This window comes from Streptopelia decaocto, assembly GCF_964273445.1.
Source record: "Streptopelia decaocto genome assembly, contig: HAP1_SCAFFOLD_347, whole genome shotgun sequence".
NCBI classification, from domain to species: domain Eukaryota; kingdom Metazoa; phylum Chordata; class Aves; order Columbiformes; family Columbidae; genus Streptopelia; species Streptopelia decaocto.
The window spans coordinates 1-10,549 of record NW_028116521.1 but is presented as its reverse complement, the minus strand read 5'-3'; the positions used below and the strand labels follow the sequence as shown (position 1 = coordinate 10,549).

The 10,549-nt window shown below is 51.6% G+C and overlaps 1 protein-coding gene and 1 pseudogene across 2 annotated transcripts; both read left to right on the top strand.

The window, feature by feature from the left end:
- Positions 1-939: 939 nt before the first annotated feature.
- Positions 940-1,873, top strand: LOC309452168 (olfactory receptor 14J1-like; annotated as a pseudogene). Its single transcript has one exon. The product of its transcript is annotated as an olfactory receptor 14J1-like (transcript).
- Positions 1,874-8,061: 6,188 nt separating this feature from the next.
- On the top strand, positions 8,062-8,976 carry LOC309452167 (olfactory receptor 14J1-like; the record flags this gene model as incomplete). The annotated part of the gene is made up of 1 exon (XM_082076839.1): positions 8,062-8,976. One exon carries the CDS (start codon positions 8,062-8,064, stop codon positions 8,974-8,976), a length of 915 nt encoding a protein of 304 aa, XP_081932965.1.
- Positions 8,977-10,549: the final 1,573 nt, after the last annotated feature.

Here is a 10,549-nt window from a genome sequence, read left to right as displayed (position 1 = left end):
CACACCACCTTCACCGCATTTTCCTTCTTGCTCCCCTGCTCTGGGTCACTGCTGTTGGGATCTTGTTCTTGCTGTCAGGCTCTCTGGGGATGGCAGTTTCAACTGCAGAGTCACAGCCTGATCTTGTGGGTCCTTTCCTGCAGGTGTGTCCATGGGCACACGTGTCCCAGCTTTGCTCTGACCTGTGGGGTTGTGGCAATGCAGTCTGTGAGGCTGGGGAATGAGCCGTGTGTTTCTTGGGCTAAGCGTGGGGTGCTGAGACCTTAGGAAAGGGTGAGACCTGTCATGGTCTGAGGTGGATCCCTCTGCTCTCAGCAGTACCTGGGGGCTTTTCAGGGTAACATGGAAGTGTGATCAGCATCCATCTCAGAAATGTGCCAGCCCAGGGCAGCTGGAGCAAGAGAGAGGGACAGAGCAGCTGCCCTCACTCTGCACTGACCCATAGGTATCCTCTGGTCTCACAGGACTCACTCTGTTCTCCCTGAGTGCAGCAGAAATGCTGAGGGTTTCTGACACCCAACAACACTCTGCAGTGAATATGGGGGGAGGTGTAAAAAACCCTGGAACTCCCAAACTGCCTTCACCATCTCTGTTCCCTATCACTGGGAAAGCAAGTGCTGACAGCCCTTGTGCATTAGCAGAACCAGGACAGTCCCCACCGTTCCCGTGGCCCCACTTCTGCAGAGCTGGGCTGACTTATCGACGGCCCATGGGCACAGGCCCTGCTCTTGGTTGCACATTTTCCAGCCCCAAGCAGGGCTGCAGCCACAGTCCTGAAAATGGTACTCCTAGAAAAACACAAGAGTGTCTGTGTGTGACAGGGGAGGGTCTATGTGAGTTGGTTTGTTGGTTTGTTTTTTGTCAGAGAACTCTGCCCTGGATTCTCACTGTCTTTTTTTTTTTTTTTTCATGACAGCGCCCCGTGCTCAGGAAAAGCAAATGTCCAACAGCAGCTCCATCACCCAGTTCCTCCTCCTGCCATTCACAGACACACGGGAGCTGCAGCTCTTGCACTTCTGGCTCTTCCTGGGCATCTACCTGGCTGCCCCCCTGGGTAATGGCCTCATCATCACCACCATAGAGTGGGACCAGCACCTCCACACCCCCATGTACTTCTTCCTGCTCAACCTCGCCCTCCTGGACTGGGGCTCCATCGCCACCATTGTCCCCCAGTCCATGGCCAACTCTGTGGGATACAAGGGCCATTTCCTATGGAGGGTGTGCTACACAACTCTTTCTTTTTGTCTTTTTAGCTTCAGCAGAATTTTATCTTCTCACCATCATGTCGTACGACCGCTATGTTGCCATCTGCAAACCCTTGCACTACGGGACCCTCCTGGGCAGCAGAGCTTGTGTCCACATGGCAGCAGCTGCCTGGGCCACTGGGTTTCTCAATGCTCTGCTGCACACAGCTAATACATTTTCACTGCTCCTGTGCAAGGGCAATGCCCTGGGCCAGTTCTTCTGTGAAATCCCCCAGATCCTCAAGCTCTCCTGCTCAGCCGACTTCCTCAAGGAAGCTGGGCTTATTGTGGTTAGTGCTTTTTTTTTCGAGGGATGTTTTGTGTTCATTGTGGTGTCCTATGTGCAGATCTTCAGGGCCGTGCTGAGGATCCCCTCTGAGCAGGGACGGCACAAAGCCTTTTCCACCTGCCTCCCTCACCTGGCCGTGGTCTCTCTGTTCATCAGCACTGCCATGTTTGCCAACCTGAAGCAACCCTCCATGTCCTCCCCATCCCTGAATCTGGTGGTGTCTGTTCTTTACTCAGTGGTGCCTCCAGCAGTGAACCCCCTCATCTACAGCATGAGGAACCAGGAACTGAAAGTGGCACTGAAGAAGCTGATTCAGTCATTTTTCTATCAGCAACAATAAGTTACCCATGTCTTTTCAGAAGTGATTTCCAGTTCATCTCAGAAACCTCCTGTGCATTGATCATTTCATCTGTGATAACCATGTTTGTCAAGGAATTTCTTCACCCATGGCACTTCTCCAGAGCAGTGACTCAGAGGCCTGTCCACCTGTTTCTGGGACCCTGGTACAGCTGGTGTCCTGTGTAACATCTCTGTAATACAGGTGTGGACCCATTTTTAAATCACTGTATTTCTGAAATTGGGGCCATCTTTTTGAAACATCCCACAAAAGGGGATTTCCTCAGTCTCAGTATTTGGAGCTTGGGCTCTTCTTCCAAAGCTGTCGTCAGCCTGGATAAATTTCCCCCACAAGGCCATGCTGCCATACTTGTGTTTTTCATGGCTCAGGGGAGGACATGGGGCACCATGTTACGTCATGGTGCTGGTTTGAGTGTCCATCTGTGGGTGCCCAGTGTTCCTGGAGGTGGTGAAGGACCTTCAGTGATCTGCCTTGGACTGTCTCGCTGTGGTTTCCAGGCACCACAGCCTGCTCCCTGTGCTCTGTGCTTCAACAGGAGAATGAATGACCCACAGAACCCTATTTCTGCATTCCCCAGCTCAGGGCAGGCTGCTCTGTCACTGCAGTAGCAGGAGCAGCATGAAGAGCTCCTGGCCAGGATTCGTGTGCTGGTGAGAGGGGCTGGCACAGGAGGGCTGCCAGCAACGGGTGTAAAGGATCTCTTAGAAACAAGAGCAGGGGACAAAGGGGGGCTGGCCTTGCTTCCATCATGCCATGGCTGGCCCCAGCCCTTAGGCTGATAGGCTGATCCTCCTCTCTGTCCCAATCCATCTATCTATCCACACATCTGTCCATCCATCCATATCAGTACTCCATCTGGGTGATTTGCCCCATCACGTTTCTCATCCCAAAGAGATCATAGAATAATCTAAGTTGGGAGACACTCTCAAGATCATTGAGTCCAATTATTAACCTAACTCTGGCAATAAACCATGTCCCTAAGAACCTCATCTGTATGTCTTTTAAACACCTTCAGGAATGGTCACTCAACCACTCCTTGGGCAGCCTGTTCCAATGCCTCACAAACTCTTCCATGAAGAAATTTTTCCTAATATCCAAACTGAATATTCCCAGGTGCAACTTGAGGCCATTTCCTTTCCTTCTACCACTTGCTACATGGCAGAACAGACCAACACCCTCCATGTTCCAACCTCCTTTCAGGTAGCTGTAGACAGCAATAAGGTCTCCCCTCAGCCTTCTTTTCTCCAGGCTAAACAGCCCCATTTACCTCCACTTCTCCCCATCTGACTTGTTCTCCAGACCCCTCACCAGCTTTTTTGCCCTTCTCTGAACATGCTGGCTCATGTTCAGTCACTGTCCATCAACACCCCCAGGGCCTTTTCCATTGGGCAGATTTCCAGCCACTCTTCCCTGAGCCTGTAGTGCTGCCTGGGGTTGTTGTGACCCAAGTGCAGGACCCAGCACTTGGCATGAAATTGAACAAGTCCAAGTGTTGGATTGTTCACCTGGGATAGAGTAACACTGAGTGCAAGTGTAGATTGGGAAAGAGCGGCTGGAGAGCAGCCCTGCAGAAAGGGATCTGCCGTGATGGTTGGCCACAGGGTCAATAGGAGGCAACACTGTCCCCCAGCAGTCAGGACGGTAAACGGCATCCTGGGGTGCATCAAACACAGCACGGCCATGTGGTCAGAGGAGGTGACTATGCTGCTGTATTCAGCATTAGTGCGGCCTCACCTTGAGTTCTGTGTGCAGTTCTGGGCCCCACATATTTTTACAACAAGGACGTAAAGATCCTTGAATGCATCTAGATCATCTCCAAGCCCATTGGAGGCCCTTAGGAAGAGTTCCTCTCTCCAAATATCCAGCCCAGCTTGTTGCTGCATGAAAAACCAGGAGAAACTGCCCCTGGACCCTCATTCCAGACCCCATCTCCACCACCCATACAAGCAGTGGTCTCCCCCTTGTCACTGAGGTGGTTCCAGGGATCCAAGAGACACCTGTAGGAGGACATGTTGGGTAGGGATATGGTGTCCTTCAGTGCTCCTCATGGTACCTCCTGCTGGGCTTTGTGCCACTGGTCACAACCCTCTGAGCCTGGATGTTCAGCCAGTTCTCAGTGGTGCTAAACAGGAACATGCCCATGAGCACATTGGGCTGCACTGGGAGGAGCGTGGCCACCCAGATAAGGGCAGTTATTGTCCATCGTGACTCAGCACTGGTGTGGTCACATCTGGAGCCGTGTGTCCCAGTGTGAGGTTCCCCATCATGGAGGAACGGGAGGAGCTGCCATGTGGCCAGAGAAAGTCTGGGTCATGTGTGGAGATGCTGAGAGACCCAAACTTCTTTAGCCTGGTGAAGGGGAGGCTGAGGAAACGTGCTGGTTTTACTGAAATTGAGTTAATTTTCTTCATGCATTTTGAACCTCTCTCCTTCACAGACAGTACAGTCTTTTGTTCAGATTTACTATGAGAATAATGAGATAACGCTGTTTCTTCCCTGGGATAGAGTTAATTTTGTCTTTTAGCAGTTTTACAGTGTTTGCCAATTGCTATGAAAGGAATGTCAGAACTCACTGGTATCTTGGCTGTTGTCAGGGAAACACAGACATGACAGCACCTGGACTGACGTGCAGGCTGATCAATGAAATATTCCCTATGATTAGCGTCATGCTCAGTCTAAAGCTGGAGCCGGCTTTTAGGGCTTGTTACATCCGTTACTTTGGGTTTTCCAGCTGGTTTGGTCAGTTCCATTCAGAAGTTTCATTCTGTCAGGAGTTCGATGTCAGTTCGGCCTTTTGCCGTTCTGCCATTTTGCCGTTGGCCTTTGGGCCTTTCTGCCTGTTGCCCTTTTGCTCTCTCTTGCTGGGATGGGTTGTTCAGGACCAAGGTGCTCCCTTCTGCATGACTGGCTGCTCCGTGTGACTGGAGTTACATGGGGGATAGCACTGAGTATATTTTGTTAATTTAATTTATCTATTTCTATTTAACTTACCTTGACTATTGTCAGTGAAACCAAGGACTTCTCTGGAGTGCAGCTGCAGGTGCAAACTGGTAAGTGGAGGCATAGACAGGACAGCACCTTGATTGACATCCAGGTCAATCAACGAGCTATTCTCTGCCATTAGCGTCATGCTCAGTATAAAGCTGGAGGTGCCTTTTCCACCCCATCTGTTTTGGTTTTACGGCTAGTTTGCTTAGATCTGTTCGGAAGTTCCATTCTATTGGGAGTTTCGTGTTAGTTCAGTTTTATGATGTTTTGCTGTTTTTCAGCTGGCCCTTGGGCCTCTCTGCCTTTTGCACTTGTACTTTCTCTTGCCTGGATCAGCTGTTCAGGACCAGGGTGCTCTCTTCTTTTGGGCTGCCTGTTCACCACAACTGGAGTTATGTCGGGAATGGCACTGAGTGTCATATATTTTACTTTATGTGTATTTTAGTATAAGTTTATTAGTAGTAGTAGTGTGTTATTTTTATTGTCTCATTAATTTTTTGTCTAAACCCACAAGTTTCTTCCTTCCCATTCAATTCTCTCCCTTACCCCACCTGGAACTGGGAGCAGGATGTGAGCAGCTCTCTTGGTCTTGGTTGGTGGCTGTGGTAAAACCAGGACAAGAAAGGGCAGTAGTAGCTTCAGAAAACTTAAAAATCACTTTCCAAGATTACGCCTTTTGTTTTATTTTATTTTACTATTTTTGGTAGAGGGAACAGCAAGAGAAAGGAAAATCATCAGAAACTGCAGCTCTGGAGGTCCAGAGTGGAGCTCAGGATAGAGAAATGTCATTCTGAGCACAGTGCTGTGGTCATTCAGAGGGACTCTGGATCAGCCATGACTTTGTGTTTCAAGAAACAGCTGGTGAGGATGGAGAGACAGCAGCACAGGTGGGGACACACTGGGGTGAGAACAAGGTGGGGAAGCGCATGGGGTGTCTGCAGCCTGTGGGGAAACAGCCACAGTTCTGGGACAGTGCAGGATGGACTGTGGTGGAGATGGCCAAGGGTGCTGGCAAGGCTGGATGTCCCTGCAAGAGCCAAGGTCTTTGTCCCCTTGGCTATGGCTGATGTCCCTGCCAGTGAGGCCTAAGAGGAGACACATGGTTGTCATGGCCATGGCGCCCCATTGCCTCCTTGCACCCCCAGGGAGTGTCACACCATTGTCCTGCACTGGGCATCGCACTCCCCACAGCCCCAGGAAGAACCTGAGCCACACGTGAGGGACAGGATCTCCCTTCCCAGGGGCAGGGGCTCAAGGCTTGGCCATTGTCCTTCTTCAGACAAACCAAGGGCTTTCTCAGCATCAGAGCTGCTGCACTTTGCCTTTGCCTGATGCAATCACTGCCTCCAATTATCTGCTCTAAGGAGATGTAACAATGATGTGCCTCTTCAGAGGAGAGATAATCAACATCACTGATTACTTCAGGTTGTTTAAAAGGATGTGCCCCTAGAGCCCCAGGGACACCTGGAGGAGCCCAGAGGGGACAGAGAAAGGGACATCATGGGCTGCTCCTGTGCTGTTGAGCTGGGCTGGGCTCCTGGGACACAGGGAGCTCATGGCAGCGGCAGCACTGCAGAGAGACAGCTCTGCCCAGGACCAGCTCCTCTGCAAAGCACAGCAGGGCTGAGGGCTCTGCCTGCAGCACTGAGGGCACAGGAGCCAGGCACAGAGAGGGGAAAGGCAATGTAGGGGGTTGGTTGCTGAGGGCTCATTGAGAGACAAATCTTCACAGTTCTAACACGGTAAGTCTCTGGCTGTAGGACAATGCAGCTGCATTTCCAGGAGGGATCTCCTAAAGATGATACATCCCACAATTTACAGGAACTGTCAGGTCTCTCTGACAGTATTTCTCATGTAGAGGACAAGAACATGGTCCAGACCAGCGCTTCCCTGCTGCACTGTCAGAGGGACAGGGCATGATGGCAGCTTCTGCTGAGGGTGATTGCAGGGGGGGCACCGAGGGGTGCCCAGGGCTTTCCTGCAGAGCAGGGTCCCTGCACCCCAGGGCTGTGCCGGGCAGGGACTCTGCCGCCTGCCAGGGTCAGCGCTCAGCCTGCCCGGGAGATCCCATGGCAGCAGCTGTGGGTGGAAGGAGTGACCCCCGGCAGGGCAGGCAGGGAGCTTGTGGGGTTGAAGGGGACTGTGTGGGTCAGGGCTGCTCAGAGCTCCAGATCCCCCCACAGACATGGCAGAGGGTCCTTCTGAACAACAGCATCAATACAGCAGCAGCTGCAAGGGAAGGAGTCTGTGCTTTCAGTTTTCCACTCTTGCTCGTCTGGGTGTGCAGTGGGAGACGGGGATTTATTTCTCTCTTTGGAGAAGACACTGAGACCCCAGTTCTCATTAGGACGTGTCTGAGCTGCCCCTGAGCCCCTGCACACACAGAGCTGCCCCTGGGCAGTGACAGGAGGTGTGAGCAGGACAGAGCTGAGCACACAGCGGGTGGGACGGGGTCTGTGACACTGACCAGCAGACCAGGGACAGACACACAGCCGCAGGCAGCACAGACATGGGCAGGGAGAAGGAGCCCCTACCAGATATGCCAGGGACAGGATTTAGGAACCCCCCTGCAATCCCCTGCAGTGCAGACACATTTCCCAGTGCAACCCCTGGTCTTCTCTCCTCCCCAGCAGACCTTCTGCCCCAAAGCCATAGGGTCCAGGTCACAAGTCTCCACCTCAGCAGCTGGACCTCCAGGTGAAGGGGTCCTGCAATGTGGTACTCAAAAAAGGTGCTAAAAGTACTTGCTCCAGAGTGTCACTATGTGAGTGGCAGCAGCACAGCCGGGTCAGGAGAAGGTTCCACAGCATGCCCGTTTGCCTTTCTGTCCTTGCTTTATTTTCTGATTGCACTGCAGTGTCCTTCCCTGTTTCTCCACCTGTCCCTGGTGCTCTTGCTCTCTGAGGTTGGGGTGGGAGTGTGGGTCACTTTTTGTTCTGACACCAATTCAGTGGATCTTGCCTCACAGGTGTGTTCATGGAAACCTGATGCCCAAGCTGCATTTTAAACTGTGATGAACTGTTTTTCTCAATTGGTAGAAAGAGAGATTGAGCGGATACATCCCATCATCAGGGAGGGTGTTTTCCATGAGAAACAGCCTGTTTATTTTCCTCAGAGAAGTCTCCCCTAACTCGTCACTGACTTTTCCTCCTTGAACAGGTCCTCATGCCCACAGGCAGCCAATGTCCAACAGCAGCTCCATCACCCAGTTCCTCCTCCTGCCGTTCACAGACACACGGGAGCTGCAGCTCTTGCACTTCTGGCTCTTCCTGGGCATCTACCTGGCTGCCCTCCTGGGCAACGGCCTCATCATCACCACCATAGCGTGGGACCAGCACCTCCACACCCCCATGTACTTCTTCCTGCTCAACCTCGCCCTCCTCGACATGGGCTGCATCTCCACCATTGTCCCCAAGTCCATGGCCAATTCCCTCTGGGACACCAGGGCCATCTCATACTCAGGATGTGTGACACAGCTCTTTTTGTTTCTCTTCTTGATCACAGCAGAGTATTGTCTCCTCACAATCATGTCCTACGACCGCTATGTTGCCATCTGCAAACCCCTGCACTACGGGACCCTCCTGGGCAGCAGAGCTTGTGTCCACATGGCAGCAGCTGCCTGGGCCACCGGGTTTCTCTATTCTCTGCTGCACACAGCCAGTACATTTTCACTGCCCCTGTGCAAGGGCAATGCCCTGGGCCAGTTCTTCTGTGAAATCCCCCACATCCTCCAGCTCTCCTGCTCACAATTCTACCTCAGGGAACTTGGGCTTATTGTGGTTAGTGTCTGTTTAGTTTTCATGTGTTTTGTGTTCATTGTGGTGTCCTATGTGCAGATCTTCAGGGCCGTGCTGAGGATCCCCTCTGAGCAGGGACGGCACAAAGCCTTTTCCACCTGCCTCCCTCACCTGGCCGTGGTCTCCCTGTTTGTCAGCACTGCCATGTTTGCTTATTTGAAGCCCCCGTCCATCTCTTCCCCGTCCATGGACCTGGTGGTGTCTGTTCTGTACTCGGTGGTGCCTCCAGCAGTGAATCCCCTCATCTACAGCATGAGGAACCAGGAGCTGAAGGATTCCCTGTGGAAACTCATATCCTAGTGTTTTCTGAAGCAAGAAACTGCTCATCTGCTTCTACTTAGCAGTTTAAATGCAACTAGTTACAGGTCCAGCTTCTCATTTGTATTTTCTGTTGTTGGTGGTGTTCTTTTATTGTAGTAATTTTTTTATCCCCTTTCTAAATCACTGTCTGCTTTTCTTTTATAACCACTGGCTGTGTAAATGAGGAGCCATGACTTGTGTGTATTTTAACAAAGTAAAGGGTCCTGTAGTGACTTGTTTTGCACTACATCCTTCCTGCAAGGCCTTTTGGAGCTTCAGGGGCAGTTTCTGTGTATGTGGGTGGGGGGAAAAGTGTCCATCATAGCAGCCCTGCCAGGGAGCACTAGCGCTTGGTTTTCCAGAGCTGTTTTAGTTCCACTCCCACACTCTCCTTCTCATCCCTTGTGTTGGTGCAAGGCCTGAGTGCTCTGGCAGGTTTAAGTCTTCTTAAAAAGATTCTCTCAAGAACATGTCCAAGGAAGTGACCCACAGATGAAACATCAGTGTGCAGCTGAACAGTGTGTATGTGCAGTGCTGGCACACAGCAGTGTCCTCTCACAGCCAGGCTCCTGCCAGAGACCTGCAGGACCAGCAGAGCAGGGGCTGGGCTGTGCCCAGTTTCACTGGACACCCTGGGCAAACTGTAGCGAGGTCATCGTCATGGACTGGCCCATTACAACCACCATTTCCAGCCCTGGCCTCAAACACCAGCTCAGAGTTCTTTGTCCCTCTACAGACAGACACTGAAAGAGTAGTTCAGCAGACCATGTTTGCACTGTAGTGGTGAGATATAAGCATGCACATTGTGTACGTGAGGTGACATGAACCTGAGTGAGCACAAGCGCCATCAGCTATTCCTTGGGGCTTGTGGGACAGACAGTTTATTAAGGTCACACCATTTTGGGACTAATATCCCATAGTAAACTACCAGAATGCAGCACTGGGATGTGCTTCCTTGAACCAATGTCCATTGCTAATGATGAGGGACTTCAAAGATGAGTGCAGAACATGACAACACACCACGGGGCTGAGGTGCCTCCCATCCTTTAGGAAGAGGAAGAGAAGACCAGAGAGACACTGTGATTCCTGCCTCTATGTGTAAAAGGGAAACTGTCTGTCCCTGAATATCTCAATGTGTTCTAAGAGTCCACGAGGCCAGCTCAGATGTGGACACCTGACAGAACCCTGATATTTCTATGTGTAACTCCAAAGACAAATCCCAGTGGCACAGTGAGATTCATCTCAGCTCCCTTGGACAGGCGCATTGTAAATGTCGCTATTTGCTACCTCTCCTTTGCCATCCCCATCACATGCTGTTCTACACAGTCCTACACCTGCCCCTCTTTCCCTGTGGGAAATTCTGGATTGTGGTCTCAGAAGTGCCAGAGTGATCAGAGAGGTTCAGAGGTCACTCAGAAAGGCAGACGTCAAACCCATCTTCAGGAATGGCAGGAAGGAGAACTGGGAGAATGACAGGATGCTCAGCCTATGTCTGTTCGTGGGGGAGTGATGGGCCACATTCTCCTGCAGGCATCTCCAGGCAGTTGAAGGACAAGGAAGGGATTGTTGAACC